Here is a 19,372-nt window from a genome sequence, read left to right as displayed (position 1 = left end):
TGATAAGTTTCCTAAATTGGTAAACTGCCTCAAAACTTAATCTTCATGGGGACACAACCATCACAGATCAGAAAACAAACATTTTATCCAAACTTCTTCAATGATATGCAGAAACAGAGGGTTATATGGGATGGGCCTTGTTGGGGCTCTGCTGGCAATATATTGTAAGCAACTCTTCACACCCACAGTGAAAAATTATTCTGGACAAGGACAAAGAAAATCTAAAAGGAGCCACCATCCTGAAACCAAGCGTCTGCCCTGACACTTGATCAACTTCAAAGAGAATTCTAAGGTTTTATTTTATTTTGTTTCTTCCTTCCACTTACGGTTGAATGGTCTAATCTTATGCCCTTTCTTTAAATGTCAAAGTTGATACCACAAAGGCATCCTAATTTTGGGTATCAAGCAACATATAAAAAATGATGCATATTTTTATGCTCTTTCAGCCTCGCCCTTTGATCCCTGTAGAGATTCTACCTTTTTATTCTATGCCCATTCCTCTCTACCCCCTACCCCCTTCCCACTTCTCTTTACTCCACAGCACTCTTGGGTGGTCTGCTCAATTTAGACCAGATGTATGTTATAGTCAATGGAAAAGTGAGAATCCCAAGGACACCACCACCAGCTGTGGGTCATCAGACAATTTCCTTAACCTTTCAAAGACTTGGGTTTTTTTAATCAACCAAATGTGTTTAATTATGCAAGTGAAGGCATCCAGTAGGTGCCCTCTAAGTGTCACTGGTCTTCTTCCATCATTGCTTCTGGTCTCTGTGTTTGAAGAACATTTCCCAACAGAGGGAACTCTCCTCAAAGCTCTCCATAGTTCTGTCTTGTATCAGACCAGGAGATGGGAAGTCCAGTTATGTCTGTGCTTCCTGCCTGAGCAAAGGAGTTCAGTGGCCTCACTCACCCCTTCCTCAATCTTGGCTGCTGCTCAGTGCCCCCAGCAGACTTGCAGGATGACTGGCCTTCCTGGAAGAATCGTGACTGTGGGGTCCTTCCAGAATTCCTTATTCTTTACATTGCATTACATCCTTTGCATTGCATGAGCAGCCCTCTGAAAGTTGAAGAGTTTTGTTCCAAATGCTGAAGAATTTGCAGTAAAAACCTAAACAAAGTCTGACTTGCTTTTGAAAGTGCAAGACTGCTTTTGCAATCTAAATCAGGGCCCAGAGAGCTCAGATGCCCCAGGAGTACTATTTGCGCTGTGATCCTCAAACTGTGGGGCATCATAAACATACCTGGAGGGCATGTTAAAGCACTTCCAGAGGTTCTGATTCAGTAGGCCCGGGGTGGGGCCTGAGAATTTGTATTTCTAACAAGCTCCTCTGTAATGCTAATGATGTAGATCTTGGAACCCCACTTTCAGAACCTCTGATTGAATTTAGCCCATTATTTAGCCCAAACTGGAAGTGGAAGAGGTGTGAGCATCTTCTTAACCATTTTCTTTCTGTATCTCACCTCCAAAGTTTCCACTGGTCAAGGGAGGAGTCTTATGAATATGATCTTCATTTGAGGAGGTGGGGCCTGAAACCGAGAGGTCAGATGACTTCCCACAGCCTCAGAATGCCCGTTCACCACCCTGAGCCTCTGGGAATCACAGCCAGACGCGTCCATCAGGCTGCAGTGGGTGTCGGATTCATCCTACGCTGCCCTCTGACACAGGACTGCTGAACTCTTTCCCACCAAGTGTGATGTTCTGCGTGAAACGTTAGCTTCCACCTTTGAAAAGACTTCCTTCTTCTGAAACTTAAAACTTGAATAGTGTCTTTGCAGGAAAAAGCCTCTAGATACTGGTGACGGGTTGGACATAGGAGCCTCTTGATATATAGAACTAGGCTGAATTCCGTTTGGGCTGGAGATTGATTTTTTTTTTTTTTTAATTCCTTGATCCAGTTCAGTGTGTGTGAAAAGCATAGATTTGTTTTTGGGGACATCCATTTTATTATTTTTACTTTTTCCTACATGAACAGCCCTCCCATCTCCTCGCCTGCCCTCCGCACCCATTTCCTTCCTGGCCCCGGCACGCACAGTGTGCGGGGAACCCGGGCAATGCGCCCCCGGAGCGCGCCCGGCTCACCCGCTCAGCAGCAGCGCACGCCGGCCGAGGGCCTCCGCGGCCCCGGTGCGACTCGCCTGCGCCCCGGGACCGCCGCGTCGGTTTCTTTGTTAGAGACGCCTGCGCTGAGACGTATCTTCGGGCCTGCCGCCCCACTCCTGACTTCTTAGAGCCCCCTAAGGACTTGTAAGCATATAGGATCGAGTCAAGAGGCTAAATTACGCCCCAGGGGACTTTTTAAGTAAAATCCTAAATTTCATTTAGGCTGTTCGTAGGCCATGTGATTGCAAAGACTCTGAGCCCGGGCCGCCCAGAGCGCCGCCCTCCCGCGCCGGCTTTGTGCAGCCTGGGCTGCGGGGAACTCTGCCCCTCTCGGACGGTCAGCCCCGGGGGCTGGTGTACGCCACTCGCCCTCCCCTCTCCGGGCGCCACCGCACCCCCACCCCCACCCCCATCTCCTCCCGCTCCCAGCCCTTCCGTTTCCTTCTCCGGCCTCCCCCACCCCGACCTGAAAGCTCCCTCCCCTCGGGCTGCAAGGAAAGTCGGTAATAAGAAACCAGTTCGGTGTCGGTCGGAGAGAGGGGGGAGATAACCCCAGAGATACACGGCAATGGAGAGAGAACTCATTTTGTGTAAAGAGGGCCTCGAGTCACCAGGGAATTCCTGGATTGTCTCAGGCTGTCGTGTGTGATGTCCATCACGCCGTGCGAACACCATCTGCTCGGTATTATGCTCTCAGTTGCCAGGCTACCTGCTGTACGCAGTAACACTTGACTGCCTGGCTCCACGTTCGCCGCGTCCGCCCAGACGCGCGGGGCGGGGGCCGGGGGGCGGCGCGGGGGGTGGGGGGAAGGAACAGGAGTCCTGATTAAGCCATCTGGGGGGCGGGGGGTGGGGGGGAGGAGAGCGCCGCGCGGGCGGAGCTGGGGCTGCCGGGCGGAGCGCCGGGCTGACACCACCATCTGCTGGGGCAGGCGGAGAACAGCAGCTGCTCCTTGTTCCTCCGACGAGGACCGCCTGGAAAAGGCTGAAGCCGGGGCCGTCCTCGAGGCCCCCCGCGCGCCCCCAAGTCCCGGCCCCGCGGCCCCCGTCTCTACGGGCAGCCTTTCGTGAGCCCCCTGCCCTGGAGCCGGCGCCCTTTGGGTTGGCCGCCAGCCACCCCGGCCCCTCTCACCCAAACACTACGCTTGTTCTTGAAAACACTTAAGAGAAATGAAGCTTCGCCACGCACAGATTTATAAATAAACAGCTGGCTGCTCTGGGGAGATATTTTTACCACAGCTGTTTTTTTTGTTTTGTTTTTTTTGAAGTAGAAAACTGCCTCTTCGGAGGAGGCAGGACGTTTTTTACACCTCCTACCTCTCTCCAGCCCTTGGAAAAATCGCTAAGATCTTTTCCCTGGAGAAGAAGCTAGGTAAAATGGGTTCATTGCTTCTGGTTTGTTCCCCTCCCTTTCTCTTACTGAAGAGTGCGAAGGTTTGGGGAGTAATGAGGGTCTACGTTAGCCAATTGCATTTCTAAGGGGAAGCTACTGGCAAGGCAAGGAGGTCGGTGGGCAGGGGGCGGGGTGGAGAACGAGCCGGTAATTAAAACTAAAAATACTGCATCATTTGGCTTCAAGGCATTACATTTCTCTGACGAAAGCTCAGCCTGGTTTTCTCTAATTGCACACGCAGTGTGTGTCCTCCTTAGAAACAAGAGCGGTGGCCTGAAATCCTGAAATTCGACAGACTATTGCTCATTAAGCCCTCTTAGACTGGAGGTTAAAAGCTGCCATGTAATATGAAACAGTTAATGGCCTCAGCCAGCTCCATTTGTAAGGCAAGCCTCACACTTTGGAATACACACTTGAGGCTGGGGCTCTAGGTGTCACTCACCCGCTGCTGAATGCATTAGAGCTTGTTGAGAAAGACCTAGATTCACCCATGTTTGATGTTTCATAGGGAAGGCAAGCCTTGAAAATGCACATGGCCCTCCCATCCCTAGGTCTGTAGGTCTTCTGCAAGAAACCCCAAGGCAAAGCCTTTGGGAGGGAATCATTTGGATAAATGCATAATCCTGGGAAGTAATAACCTAACTATCTCTTTGGGGAGTTTTCTTTTTCTCTCTCTCTCTCTCTCTCTCTCTTTTTTTTTTTTTTTTTTTTTTTTTTTTACCCACTGTGCTTTTGAGGTATTTCTTTTGCCCCAGGAAGACAGGGGCCAAAAGTGGCTGGGTGTATCTACATCACCATTTCATTTTCCTCTCCCTTACTTCCAGGGTGGAGAAAAGGCTAGGAAACCAACTCGTGACTACTTACCAGTTGTGAGCATGTGCCCCGGCTACCCAGGCCTGCTCACCCAGGAAGAGAATATCTCAGAGTGCCCAAAGATTAACAGGGCCAGCCCAAACCAGCCCTGTCCTAAAACTAGCTGAAGCAAACTTTATCTTCCCTTGGGTCACATTTTTTTCTAGCTTTCTCCTCCTTATCAAAATTTGGAAATATCAAATATACTGAAATACGCACGGGGTGGAGGGGGGACAAACAAAACCCTGTATTCTGTATTTTTGCTGATTGATTAACTGTTTCTACTTGAGTGTGAATTCATTTGTTAAAGTGTTAAGTCAATCAGCCATTTGTTTCTAAAGGTGGCAAGCAGCAGCTTTATCCCATTGGAAGAAAGGACTTGGAAACAGGAAGCAAATACTGGGGGGAAAGGGGGAGACTCTGAAATATCTTGATGGCCTGCAGGGGTCAGGCCTAAAGGAAACTTTGTGGTAGCATAAAGGCTCTTGGCATTTTTCAGTGTAAGTTCTTTTTCACATAAATATTTCACAGCTGTCTACCTAATAATTGACTACCGAGAAAATCTACAAAGACAAAAAGGGTTTTGCAACAACACTTACATTTGAAAAATAGAACACAGTACACTTATGGGAGACATACTGTATATTTAGTCTGCAAGCAGTTCTTGGGCATACACTTGGCACCAGTGACCTGCAGTCTGGGAAGGGCCTGTGCTAGTGGAAGGAATACTAAATTTAGACCCCGGGTCAGTGTTCTGATTCTGTTCTTTCCGATTCTTCCTTTGGCTAAGTGTGACCTGGGCTACCGCACTACCTCCCCAGAACTACTTGGCCTCTTGTTCCCAGGCTGAGAGGAGTAATGGTTTTTGTTTCGCTTGTCGTTTGTGTCAGTGGAGGGTGAGAGGAAGAGCAGCTGAAGATGTGGTTAACGTATCTCGCTCCTGGAAAGAGAAGCAGGAGTGGCTGAGCACCACACCACAGAAGGAAGGTCCACCAGCCCAGGCTGTGGGGAATCCAATCCAGGACTGGGTCTGTAGGAGAGTCAGAGATCAAACTCAACTGTATGTTTTGAGAGGACAGTGCCAGCCTGATTGACTATATCTGTACCAAAGAGCAAAACAGAAGTAGGAAAAAATACTAAAACCCAGTTTGGAGACAAAAATATTTAAATAACTAGAGTTATTCGTATTCATTTCTTACTATTTTGGCCTCATGATGATCCCACACCCTGTGACTGGGAATGTCCTTAGGTGTGTGCCCGTTTAATTTGTGTTCATCTCAGACATCAGATCCTCTGTGTTGAGATTGATTACTTGAAACTTGAATGAGTTAAAAGGAACATTTCTGCAGAGTAGTCTGACCATACATGCCATTACCAGGTGCACTTGGTAGATGAACAAGAAAGGAACTATCTAGAAGCCGAATCTTATGGTCACCTACCAACTCTGCCCATCAGCTATTTTTCCCTGGTCTACACTGTCTGGCTGTTATAGGCTTACCCTCTGAACACATCTTCGAAGTAGTCACTAGATTCTGTGGGTAGTTTTCTACCACTTAACTTCCTACTCCTTAAGTACCAATCCTTACAAGTTGCCATCGTTTGACTGAGACAATTGTAGAATCAAAAGACCCAAATCAACCCCCACATTTTAAATTGTCCCAGACATAGGAGGCTTGGTTCTATTTTGAAAGATGTCGGGAGATTGCGTAGCTTTGTTCAGTGTAACACATTCCCAGTTCTCACCATCAACAACTCCCACTAGCAGGATTTTTTTTTTTTTTACATATAGCAAAGCTTTCTAGTGTTGCAATTAATTAGAATTCCATCGAATAGTAGATCTTTTGATTAATAAATTCCAGAATTCTTCTGTAAATGTCTTTCCTGCTAACTTAGAAGAAGTCCATTTAGGCCAGGTGGGCAGTGAAGGTTAGGAGGTAAGGTCAAGGGGCACCTGGGTGGCTCAGTGCATTAAGCCTCTGCCTTGGGCCCCGGTCATGATCTCAGGGTCCTGGGATCGAGCCCTGCATTGGTCTCTGCTCAGCAGGGAACCTGCTTACCCCTCCCTCTCTCTCTGCCTATTGCTCTGCCTTCTTATGATCTGTGTCTGTCAAATAAATAAAATCTTAAAAAAAAAAAAAAAAGAGGTAAGGTCAGGCTATCTCATTCCAAACTCAAGGTAGCCCAGCCGGAGGTCTTCATCCCTTTCCTTTGGAGGAAAGTAGAATGCTAACTGATTACCTGGCCTTTATCCTCTAATCAGTCCCATCCAAAAGAGACTGGACTTGCTCTCAGACATCCCAGAGCCGTCCTGTATTACTGTCCCCCTGCACCCCTCCAGTTCCACCATGGTAAGGCCAGATTTGAGGATTCCTGTGTTTCTGTGGAATAGAATGTGTGCCACTGGGGACCCCTTGGGTCCACAAGCAGAGGCCTCTGCCCCATGCTTCCTTTGAAATATGAAATCTGTGCTTTCTCTCATCTTCCTGTCCTCCCAGGAACAGCACCCAGTTGGACTCCCCCGGACCACAGGCCCCATGCAGTCCTCGGTGCCCCCAGGCTCGAGCGGCATGGTGTCCGGAGCCAGTGCCGCGGGACCCGGCTTCCTCGGCAGCCAGCCCCAAGCAGCCATCATGAAGCAGATGCTCATGGATCAGCGGGCCCAGCTGATGGAACAACAGAAGCAACAGTTCCTGCGGGAGCAAAGGCAGCAGCAGCAGCAGCAACAGCAGCAGCAGCAGATTCTGGCTGAGCAGGTAACATGATGCATTTATTCAGTGCCTGGTGTCTGCAGGAGAGTTCCAGTTCCCCTCCTTCGTCAAGGTAGTCACAGTCCAGCATTTTCCAGGATCACAGAAGAACCTGCAGAATTTAGACCTTTCAATTAGTTAAGCTTTTTCTTAGAATGAATGAGTTTGTTCTTAAAAGACAGGCTTCAGCCATCAATTTGAAGGCCCATTTGTCAGAGACATTTCTTTCGATTCAAGCCTGACTCCTTTTCTTCCGGTTTCTGGTACGGGGTCTGCACCATCAGAGTGGGGGTTGGGAGGCTGCCTCACATTCTTCATAGACGCTAATATTTCTAGCATGAAGAGAAAAAGAAAATAACTCAGAGAACTTTGTTTCTTGAAGGAAAATGTCAGGAGGAGGGATTGAGGAGAATTCTACAGAATTGGTTATGAACAATGGGACAGGAACAATAGAAGAAGAATAGGGCCCACAGAACTACCTGGAAACCTGAACGCAGGGTCACAGAAAGGGTGCAAACTTAAGAAAATTCCCAACAGCTTTAAAACAGCTGAAGAAATCTTTGAGTTAAAAGAAGGGCTAATACAAATAAAGCCTTACCTTGGGTATCTTTGTCCATCCTTGCCATATAATTCCTCCAGCTTTGAAAGAAAGCCTTCCCTGAAAGCAAGCAGCTTCTGTAGTTTTCAGTGTGTTTTGTTTTTCAAGACGCCCATGCCTGATTCAGTATTATCCCAGGAAAGGCCTGAGGCCTTCCAAAAGAGATCCTTAGCTGGCTCCTGGGGGGTCTGTCCAGGGCAGCTCTCTCTGATTAGTGGAGGTAGGTGTGAGGTTGTCATATGAGGCTTAAAGCCCAGCGGGGCTCTCACCTCACAGTTCCCCTTCCAGAGTGTTCCTAATACAATCAAAATTTTGGAAATTTATCAAGCATCTTTCACACACACACACACACACACACACACACGCACTCACACCCACAATGCTGTGTGGGACACAGATATGTTGAGGTCCCTACTAAGAGCAGCGGTTCAGAGTAACCCCAGTCATCCCCCAAATAGGAAAATTGTACTGTTGAGCACAGTTCACTTATGTTCCCTTCCCTGCTTTTGTTCCTGAGCAGCTGTGTAATTATCTCTCTTTTTACCAAGGTCAGTCAGCCGCCTGGCAGCTCTTGTACAAACAAACCTCTATCCCTCTCACCCTGCATAAGGTGTGTGACAAGGAACCATGCTAATATCTCTCAGGCAGTGATAAATGGAGCTGCCGAGGGGGAGCTGGGCTGTGTAAATCCTCTCCTCAGCCAATCCCAGGAAGTTTCAGGTGCACCTGCTACTTGGAGCGATGGCCTTTGATGCGTATGCCGTGACCAAGGCACAAATAGGAGCCGGGGTAACTGGGCAGAATGCCGCTGGGCCAGCCAGGGGTGTCCCGCTCAACGAGGGCAGCCACACCTCAGGGAACAAGGAGGGAAGCAAAAGAGTGGAAGAAGAAGAGCTGCCCCAGGAGGCTGGCCAGACGAGGCGCCGAGAGAACAGGGCACCCCTCAGAACCCAGGACACACAGAGATACGGGCCCCTTGGAAAAGATGGGGGAATGCGTGTGATTCCTTAGCAAGCTGTGGAAACCAAGCCAGGAAGAGGGACCAAGGAAAGGACAGTTTTACTCAGACTCCAAATGTGGCCCATCTTTTGCTTGTGGTGTCATTTTGGAAAAGCCTTTCACCCCCTCTCTTCATCTGCCAGCTTAGGGTTAATAATCTCTCAGACTTTCTCCTGTAACTGCTTTAGGGATCACATGGAATCAAGCATGTAAAAGCCTTTAGAAACTGTGCACCGCGGGGTGGGGGGGGGCAGTCACATGACCCTGCTCTCACGGAACTTGACCTGAGGGCTGTGGCCCTGGGTGCGAGCCCTCCAGTGGGACTAGTCCAGATGCGAGGCTGGGAGCATGCACAGAAACAAGTCCCGGAGACGGTGCTGATCAGTGCAGGCCTCCGAGGGGTCGACAAGTGCTGAGCTCTCAGCTTTTTGTTTTGAGAATGAATACTGTCCTGTCCATGCCCAGCTGACTTTCTGGGGCTCTGCCACAGCAGTGAAAGTGTCCTGAGTATTAGAGATCCTGGGATTTCCTGAAGGGACATGTGAGGGGAAAAACAGAAGGATTTGGGATCATGCCTATCTTTGGGAACTTTAAAATGATTCTAGTGGATTTAAGAATCAGAGCAGAGCAGGTTGAAAGCAGGTGTGAGTTAACGTTTAATCCCTTACTCTCGAAGAGCAACCGTTCACAAAGGTTCCACAGAACCTAGACTTTTAGACCTGAAAAAAATACTGGTGATTAGGATGGCTTTTGTTTTTTACCTGTGGGGAAACTGAGGCCAGGGAGCTCATGGAAGAAGTCATGGCAGAGCTAGAGAGGCAGGGACTAGAACAGAAGCCCTATCCCCACCCCACCCCAGGCCACCCCAGGCTTGTTCGGTACTGGGACACTTAAATTCTTACATAATATGAGAAGTTTGGCCGAGGAGAAGCTTTTAAGTGCTCAGTTTATTCTCAATAATGCCCTTCTATTGCTGCCTAAAAGATTAGCACGGTTTCTTGTCTACACTTCATCTACACAATTAATTAATTTCAACACTTTGTGCAAAACACCCTGGTAGGCATCACAGGATGGGGTGAGCTGGGCAGAAGCTTTCCTTTTTTTTGGTTGCCAGAGTGCTGGCTGGCCTTGTCGAGAAAGAGAAAAGAGAAGAAGAAAGAGAAAGAAAATTACAGAGCTGCCCAGAACCAAAAACAAGAGGAAAAAATAGAAATAAACACACGTGTTAAGAAGTGGTCAATGTGTGTTATTTTTATAATGAACACTTGAAAGAGCAGGGCCCTTGATGTGTGTCCTTTATAAGCCCTCACTGTGGAAGGTGCCCCATGAATATTCAACGGGGGCAGGAGGAGGTAATGACTTGCCGAAGGTCAGGCAGCTACTTGACAGCAGACCAGGAACTCAAACCCCTTTCTCTGCTCTTGCCACCTCGCTCTCTGTTTCGTTCCCTTTTCGCATACAGCATGGTAATGATCCTAATAGCCTTACCAGTAGATTGGTAACAGTGCGGACAGGGCGGAATCCCCGAGGGGTGGAGGAAGAGGGACAGGGGTGGCCAGCCTCCCCTGTCCCTCTTCCTCCACTCCTGGTACCCAGGGAGTCCTCCATGGTTTCCTTGAGGCACTAAATGCTGTGTATTTAACTTGCAGGGATGTGTCTTACAGGCAGTGTGGCCCCGTGGGAATAAGATGAGCCTTGTTTATATAGCCCCTGAGAATCCCAACTTCCTGTACCAGAAGCATCTATTTAGGTCATTAAAAATTAGTTGCTTGTCCCTCGAGCTGGGTCCCGCAATGCTAAGGAAAACATGCAGGCAGGTGGTAGATGGTCCAAGTCAAAACCGCCTCCTCCTGGATCAGCAGATCTGCCAGATGCTCACCAAAAGACATGGGCGAGGATGTCCCTAGCAGCATATTGGGGACAGCCCAAAACTGAAAACACTCTAAAAGATCATCACTAGGAGAATAGGTGAATAAGTCGTGGTCTCGTCATTCCTGCAATGGAATAATGTTCAACGGTGACGGCGACCTGACCACAGCTACACGCACCAACATGGGTGAGTCTCATAAGTAGAGTGATGAATGCGGGAAGCCAGACCCCACAGCTGGACGCCAGAACGTTGTAGAAATCCACTTACACCAACTACGAAAGCAGACATCACTGGTCTGTGTTGTCAGGTCAGGAGAGTGCTTCCCGGCTGGATAAAGTGGTTCCCTGGGGTCGGTAATGACTGGAAAGGGGCACGCGGGGCTCCCAGCAGAGTTCCGTTTCTTGATCCACACACCGGTTACCAGGAATGTGTTTGCTTTTGTGAAAATCCATCAAACTCATGCTTTGTGCACCCGCCTGGATGCACCTGATTCCTCAACACCAAGTTCCGTGTTGAAAAAGTGCCTCCTCCAAGCTGCCACGATATTTCATTGTGTCTCCCATGTCACCCCCCTGCCCTTCTTGTCCTGTCGTTCTAGCAGCTGCAGCAATCCCATTTACCCCGCCAGCACCTCCAGCAGCAGCGGAATCCATACCCCGTGCAGCAGGTCAATCAGTTCCAAGGTGAGGCCAGTGCACCCCTCTTCTGTTTTATACCTTCCAGCCGTGACGTGTAAATCCAAATGTAGCCAGGGGCCTGGCCTCCTGGGCTGGGTTCGCGTTCAGGTAACATTAAAAATATTTGAAAACTGAGGGTACCAATCCATCAGAACGCATTTTTGGAATCCTCTACTGTGCTGGGCGTTGACCTTTGGGTGGCTGGGTCACAGAGAGGTCCTGGTTGGCCCCGGGAGGGGTCAGAGTGGCTGGGGGGGCAGGGGCAGGACTGGGGCAGCTATTCTTTACCAGAGATAAGGAAATATTTCAATAGTTTAAGAGCCAATAAGGGTATACTGGTGCCTGGTTGGTTCCATGTCAGCCTTGGCTATGTCTGGATCATCATCTCAATGAGCATGGGAGGAACGGCCCTGTGCCACATGCCTCTTGCTAATCCTAACACATCAGCGGGCCAAAGCCCTCACTGCCAACAACTGCCAAGGAAAAATCTGGCCTGCAGCAGCCGCCAATTTCTGCTGAATCTAGAAGACCTACAGGGCCTTGAGTTTGACTGGACTATCTTGATCCTGCTGCCCTTTGCAGAAATCCTGACTCGTGACCCAGTAGCAATGGGCACATTGTATGATCTCTGTTGCCATTCCTTTATGTAGTAGAAAATCTACTCAAATATCAATCCCTTCCATCTCCAATGAAGAGAGCCCCTGAAAGTCTTTTATGGGGTAGAGGGTGAGCTGAAGACCCTTCCCAATCTTATCACAGGAGTTTTTAGGGGGCTCCAGTGGCTACCCAGTAGTGGAAATCCTAATTCCCATCCTCTGCCCTTTGCGTGGGACCTAGATCCTAGATCCCAATTTCTCAAGTGTTACCTAAGGCTTTGAGACTCTGCCAGAAGCTGCGAAGCTCCTTGCACTTAAATATGCATATATGTAAATATATACAGACTTTGCATAGCATTTGCGCAAGTGCTACCCTGCTCAATGGACGGCAGGTGAAAAATTGATGATGTAGGGTAGCATTTTTCAGTCTTTGGGCTGCAACACACAAGTAGGTTGTAAAGACAAGCTAATGGGTCACAACCAACATTTTTTAAAAGAAATGGAATGCTGGGGCACCTGGGTGGCGCAGTCAGTTAAGCATCTCCCTTCGGCTGAGATCATGATCCCAGAGTCCTGGGATCAAGCCCTGCATCAGGCTCCCTGCTCAGTGGGAGAGACTGCTTCTCCTTCTGCCCCCTCCCTGCTTATGTGCTCTCTTTTGCTCTCTGGCAAATAAATAGATCTTTAAAAATAATAATTATAATAAAAATAGAATAGAAAACAGTTATCCAAGTATATCACAATAAGGGAAACTTTTATTTCTGTCATAAACCCACACGTGTATATCCTGGATCACATGCCATGAGTAGTGGTTTTAAAGAGTCTGAAAACATTGCCTATGAAAATACAGGGGCTTGAGTAGCTACCCCTCCCCCTCCTCCCCCTGGAACACATGTATCATTTCAGAACCCTTGGACTTGACCCTGGCGAAGGACAAAAGGAATGAAGCTGTGCACAGGTGTTCTGTGCACTAAATTAGTGCTGATAGTGTTTGAAGAATTCTGCTTCTCACTTGGTCATAGGCAGGGGAGCGCAGAAATGGTCACTGTTACACGCATAATTCTTGTTTTAGACACAGTTCTCAAACTTAAGCTGCATCAGAATCACCAGTAGAGCTTGTGGAAGCGCAAACCGAGGGTCGCTGGAGGGGACGGGGTGGGGGGTCGGGGGATGGGGTGTTTGAGGGATGGGCATTAAGGAGGGCACGTGATGTGACGAGCACTGCGTGCTATATGTGACTGATGAATCCCTAAATTCTACCCCTGAAGCTGATAATATACTATATGTTAACTAAATTGAATTTAAAAAAAAAAAAAGCACAGTCGGCCTGGCCCCACCCTCAGAGTCTCTCATTCCACAGGTCTGGGGTGGTCCTGAGAATCTGCCTTTCCAATAGGCTCCCAGGAGTTGCTCTGCTGCTGGGGCTGCTGGCCAAGGCCCACACTTTAAGAACCAGTGATTTCCATTAAGAATAAATTAAAAATGTAAAATCCTAAAAACCCAGCAGAGTGTCCCTTGACTTTTCTAGGTTCATAATTCATTTATTATCTTTTGGAATAAAGGACCCCACCGAAATGTAATACTTCTTCTATATTAGGAGTTATTCCATATGGTTTGGGTCCAGTTTTAAAAGTTTTTCTCTTTGAACTTGAACTGTACTTAGGCTGAATCACCAATGACATTGTTGGGTCCCTGAGGTGATTGGTACACTTTTTTCTTTTCTTTTCTTTTCCTCTCATCCTTATTTTACTAACACCTTAGATATCATAATGTTATGTATCTGGGAAAACAGCAAATTGGTAGATAAGAAATAGTGTCCTTGGAGAGTTACGTTAGGAACAACTTGCATGAGAACCTCCATGAACACTCACCACTACATATTTCAAAGGTTTAATGACTATCTTTCCCTTATTAAGTTTTGTGCCTCTGGGCAATGTTACATGCCTATAGAGAAATGTTTATTTTTCACAAATACAGGCTTCCTATGAGTGAAAATATGAAACAGACCCTTTTAAGAAAAAAATTGCCTATGATTTCTATTTGAATGTGGAAGATTTTCTTTGACACTGTGACCAGTGGGCAAGAAAATTAATTTGAGTACAGCGTCCCCACAATAATATGTCTTAGACAAAAACGGAAGAAGAAGAAAAAAAAATTAGTCTGTTATTTAACGTATATAGTAATCAGATAATGACAAGGTAATTCTTTAAACACATTTGCATTTTTTTCTATACAAGTATTAAACTAGATTAATAAAACATTTTGTTTCTACTTAGGATAAAAATATGGAACTGAGTGCTGGTTTTAAAATGCCCTTTTGGGGCACCTGGGTGGCTCAGTCATTAAGCATCTGCCTTTGGCTCCGGTCATGATCCCAGGGTCCTGGGATAGAGCCCCACATCAAGCCCCACATCAGGTTCCCTCCTCAGTGGGAAGCCTGCTTCTCCCTCTCCAGCTCCCCCTGCTTGTGTTCCCTCTCTCACTGTGTTTCTCTCTGTCAAATAAATAAATAAAATCTTAAAATAAATAAATAAAATAAAATGCCCTTTTTTCTATAAAAGTTATACCTAGATAGTAGTACAGTCATTTTATACTAAAAATAAAAGTTGGCTTGGATTAATGCTTCAATACCTCTTAAAAGGCATTGCAGCATTTCTGTCTTCTAAAAAGAGGAACCTATTTCTCATTCACCAAAGTGGCCCAGACCATTTCCAGTCCCTCAATAGATCCATTATAAACATACAACAAAAATGTCCAAAATATGGAAGTCTTTTCATCTGTTTCCAGCAGCTCATTAGCCTGTTTACATAATTTGGGTCTAGCCAATCAGTCTCTGAGTCAGCAATATTTTCTCCTTAAAATTTTTTTATAAACAACTCAATAACCCATTTCACCACAGTTGATCAGACTTGCCATGTAGTCAATACAGATTTAGTCATTAAGGTCACAAAACTTCATAACAAGATTACAGATCGCAATATATACTCTCATCCAGTGTTTAACAGGAACTTTTGATTTTTTTTTTTAAGTCACTTCGATATAATGAAGCTTAAAACGGAAAACTGAAACATTTCTAGGGCTCGCCCCCAGCCCTGGCAGCTTTCCCCCACAGAAACCATTTCATTTCTCAGTGCAGCATGGTATCGATCTCAAGCCACAAAAACTTAAGTCATAATCAAAATTCCCATAATTTTCTTTCTTAAAGAAAGAAAGAAAATATGGAGACCTATTTGCTGCCCAGAAATCAATAACCCCATCAGGAAGACAGAAATACACTTACTGCCCAGGTGCCAGGCTTAACAAGCTTACACTGTTCTCATCTGGTTTCTCATCCCAGTTCCAAGTGGTATCACATTTGCTTATAATATCGATTGGCTCCCATGCTGCATCTTTTTTAAATGTCCAGAAAATAAAACAAACCATTTTTCTGTGTCTCATAGACTTAATCATTATTAAGAGGGACATGGAAAAAACTTCTTTTCGTGCATCTCCTAGCCCTTTACAAAACTGACTGGGGCTCTAAGGGTGACATTTCTTTCTCTTGGCTGATTTGGAAATTTCCTAGGAACATGTAAAGAAGGACTCCCTCAAATGCCTAATTAGAGTTGAGAGACTTGGCCTTCATCCTCTGGCCAGCTTTTAAACAGCATCATTAAAACCATGTCAGCGATCTGCTGAGAGAAGTCACTGCCGACTTGTAGAGTGAGTGGACTTTGCTACAAAAATGCATAAAGTTCATTGCCAAGGAGTAAGTAGCAGGATGATTTCTTTTTCTAGCTCAGGAAGCTGGCCAGTTTGCACTGACATGTTATGATTCAGAGAATCTGGAGCATGTGGAAATCTGTAGAGTGGATCCAAAAAATGTCCCATCTGTTGAAATAGCTTCTTAGCAGAAGCAGTGACCTTTAACCTCTCAAATCCTGCTCAAGTCTTAAGGGAAATTAGCCTAATGGTCTTTATTGATAGTATTCTCTACTGAACCATGTTCCACTTCACAAATAGAATACACAAAGTGATCAGCCGTTGCTTCTTAATTTAGCCCAGGATGTGAATTCCCTCTCACCTCCAAGAATAATGGTATCTGATTGGTTGAGGATGGCATCCTATCAAGAAGAGTGAGAAAAAAAATTGCTTCTGAAATGTGTACAAAAAGAATAACAGAGTATATCAACTACAAAAGCATGGGTCCAGTATGATCCCTATTTTCATGTGTCTATTTATACAGTAGTTATCAGTGGTTATCTCTGGATGGGGGGGAATTCGGGTAACTTGAATTTTCATCGTTGTACTTTTCAGTTTTTTCTGAGTTTTTTTACAATCAGCATATGTTATAGTCAGAAAAATAATCATTTTTGTTAAGGGCTTAGGATCAGAGTCGATCCTTTCGTATAAAAGAATTTTGTCATGCCTAAAGATAATCGCAACAATATGTTACAGTAAATTGCTTATCGAGATGAGTGGATGGGAATGTCTTTTCTTCCCCTGTAGGTTCTCCCCAGGACATCGCAGCTGTGAGAAGCCAAGCAGCCCTCCAGAGCATTCGAACGTCGCGGTTGATGGCACAGAACGCAGGCATGATGGGAATGGGACCCTCCCAGAACCCAGGGACAATGGCCACGGCAGCAGCCCAGTCAGAGATGGGACTGGCCCCTTATAGCAACACGCCTACCAGCCAACCAGGAATGTACAATATGAGCACAGGAATGACCCAAATGTTGCAGCACCCAAACCAAAGTGGTATGAGCATCACACACAACCAAGCCCAGGGGCCAAGGCAGCCCACCTCGGGGCAAGGGGTTGGGATGGTGAGCGGTTTCGGTCAGAGCATGCTGGTGAACTCCGCCATTACCCAGCAGCACCAGCAGATGAAAGGGCCGGTGAGCCAAGCCCTGCCAAGGCCCCAGGGCCCGCCAAGGCTGCAGGGCATTATGGGAACAGTCCAGCAGGGAGCGCAGAGCTGGCCACAGAGGAGCTTACAAGGCATGCCCGGGAGGACTAGTGGAGAACTGGGATCATTCAACAACGGCGCCAGCTACCCGCTTCAAGCTGGCCAGCCGAGGCTGACCAAGCAACACTTCCCACAGGGACTGAGCCAGGTCGTGGACGCTAACACTGGCGCCGTGCGAACCCTCAACCCAGCTGCCATGGGCCGGCAGATGATGCCGCCACTCCCAGGGCAACAAGGCAGCGGCCAGGCCAGGCCGATGGTCATGTCTGGCCTAAGCCAGGGCGTCCCCAGCCTGCCAGCGTTCAGCCAGCCCCCAGCCCAGCAGCAGATGCCTGGCGGCAACTTCGCTCCGGGTGGCCAGAGCCAGGCCTACGAGCGGAACGCCCCTCAGGACATGTCCTACAATTACAGCGGCGAGGCAGCCGGGGCCTCCTTCCCCGGTCTCTCGGACAGTGCGGACCTCGTGGACTCCATCATCAAAGGCGGCCCAGGGGACGAGTGGATGCAGGAGCTTGATGAGTTGTTCGGGAACCCCTAGTCCAAAGGAAACCCGAGAAGCACGACTCCTAGTGTTAAAGCTTAAAACGTGAAGAAGAAACAGGATGTTGAGCCATCCTGTTTTTTTGTTTTTTTGACCCACGCAAACTGAGCAAAACTGCAGCTGGCTGACAGTGAAAGATCCAGGTGCCAATCCACAGCCCCGCTGGGCCTCATTTCACCTGATTTTCACACAGCAACCGAGACACCAGGCCACGCCGATCCTGGCTGTGAGAGAGGCAGACACCGCGGAGGCAGGCAGGGAAGATGGATCCGAGGCCCCTCCGCTCGGCCCTCTGGTGCACGCCTGGCCCAGGGATCTCTGCTCCAGCCTCACGGGACTGCTGCCCAGCGTGAGGGCTCCGCCAGCACCTCCTGGCCCCGGGGGCCACAGACCGCAAAGCCTCAGGGGCCGGGGAGCGTCCCGCAGAGGCTGCTGCGTGGTTGCACAGGCCCAGAGCACAGGTCGGAAATGCGCTGAACCCTGGTTGCAAAGAGAAGTCAGGCGTCGAGACATGCTGCTGTGTTTGGCGGATAGGCACGAAGAACGGGAGACAACAGAGGATCCTACGAGCCTGTCTGCTGCCCTGTGATGACCCTCAGGAATTGTAGAGGCATTGCTGTCAGCTGCCTCTCAAAGAGAGCCAAGCGAGCCTGGAGAAGGGTCCTCCGGCAGTCCTGGGGGAGGCAGCCCTCTGCCAGTGATCATGGCCATGACGATGGCGGCCGGCACTCCAGGTAGTCGGGCTGGAGCCTCCTGGGGGCCCGGTGTCCTACCGATTTGGCAAGGCAGTTCACATCTACTTCCGGTGGCCACAGGGTAGGGGAGACCCTGACTGGATGCTATGTCTGCCCGTGTGGCCGCTTTTCCCCGCACCCCTGCCCTTGCTCCTTCCTGCCTCCACCCCATCCTGCCCTTGCTTCTCCTTACAGACTATATGAGAAGAAATGAAGCTTTTGTCTTTAGGGGACCTGGGCAGAATCCTAATAAAGGAAGAACTCAGACAACGCCTGAAATGCAAAGGCAACACTGGAGTTTTCTTTTTCTAACGTGTAGTCGGCTGAATATTCTCTGCCCGAAACTGAGCAGCCCCTCTGACGTTGCATGGCGGGTTACCGTGAGCCACACCCGATGCTTCTGGTCTACCCTGGGAGACGACGTGGCCCAAACAGCACAGGCTCTGCTTCCCTTCATAAAACTCCCAGGGGTGATGCTCTGAAACTGGCCTTGCCCTTAATCCCTCCTCACCAGAAAGACGACTCTAAAATGCTCAGAGATGAGGAACTGAAGAGTCACCTTCCACATGGGCAAGGTCATCCACTTCCAAAGTCCTGTACAGTCGTTCTCGTTGTAATTCACTCAGATCTGCCCCAAGCGACATCTGCGGCAAGGGATGACAGCCTCTGCTACTTACCATAAGGCTGTGTCTTTTGTCCTTGCTGCTGTTCCCACTGCCCCGTTTGGGAGGCCACGTGGTATATTGTCCGGAGGAAGAGCGGAGCGTGCTTTTCTCGCGCCACACTCTCCCTTGGTGTCCGAAAGCCTGGCTCCCTCCGTGTGACCACGCATGGGTGCAGGCTGTGGGGAGCTGGCTTGGCTGCACGCACAGGGCGGGTCCTGAGACGGGGGATTGGGGGATTTGAGAGGAAAGCTGGGGGGCAGAGGGCAGAGAGGTAATAGGCAGGCAAACGCTGTCATTGGCTTGCTCCCCATGTCCCAAGGTGGTGGATCTACTGAGCAAGGGGCAGGATGGAGCCCAGAGGAGGCCAGTTGGGCAAGAGACCAGGTAGGGGCTGTGCTCCTCCTAGGAAGACCTGGTGGCAGGTGACCATGAACTCCTTGCATGGGGGAGGGACGCCACCATGGAAACTCTTGAGTAGAAACAGGTAAAAACCAAACGAAGAAAATAAAAAAGTAAATAAGCAAGAAGACAGAAAATATAATTACCTTTTTCTGAAAGGTACAGGAAACATAGATGAGCAATGATGAGAAACTGGAGGTGGCTGAGGGGAGAAGGGGCTCCATTACCTTTTAATAGCTTCCTCCAAATGCT

General features: G+C 48.3%; 1 protein-coding gene across 3 annotated transcripts in view; it reads left to right on the top strand.

Annotated features, from left to right (window-relative positions):
- MAML3 (mastermind like transcriptional coactivator 3) overlaps positions 1-17,860 on the top strand; it is a 402,671-nt gene extending 384,811 nt beyond the window's left edge. For 2 of the 3 annotated variants that reach the window (XM_032333457.1, XM_032333459.1), the window contains exons 3-5: positions 6,842-7,099; positions 11,159-11,243; positions 16,322-17,860. In XM_032333457.1, coding sequence (XP_032189348.1) covers positions 6,842-7,099; positions 11,159-11,243; positions 16,322-17,319 — 1,341 coding nt within the window. In that variant the 3' untranslated portion in view covers positions 17,320-17,860. The remainder of the gene's footprint in view (positions 1-6,841; positions 7,100-11,158; positions 11,244-16,321) is intronic. The other variant, XM_032333458.1, reaches the window with a different exon arrangement.
- Positions 17,861-19,372: the final 1,512 nt, after the last annotated feature.

Source organism: Mustela erminea, chromosome 2 (genome assembly GCF_009829155.1).
Source record: "Mustela erminea isolate mMusErm1 chromosome 2, mMusErm1.Pri, whole genome shotgun sequence".
NCBI lineage: Eukaryota > Metazoa > Chordata > Mammalia > Carnivora > Mustelidae > Mustela > Mustela erminea.
Note: the sequence above shows the minus strand (reverse complement) of the source record. Positions and strands in the feature narration are given on the sequence as shown.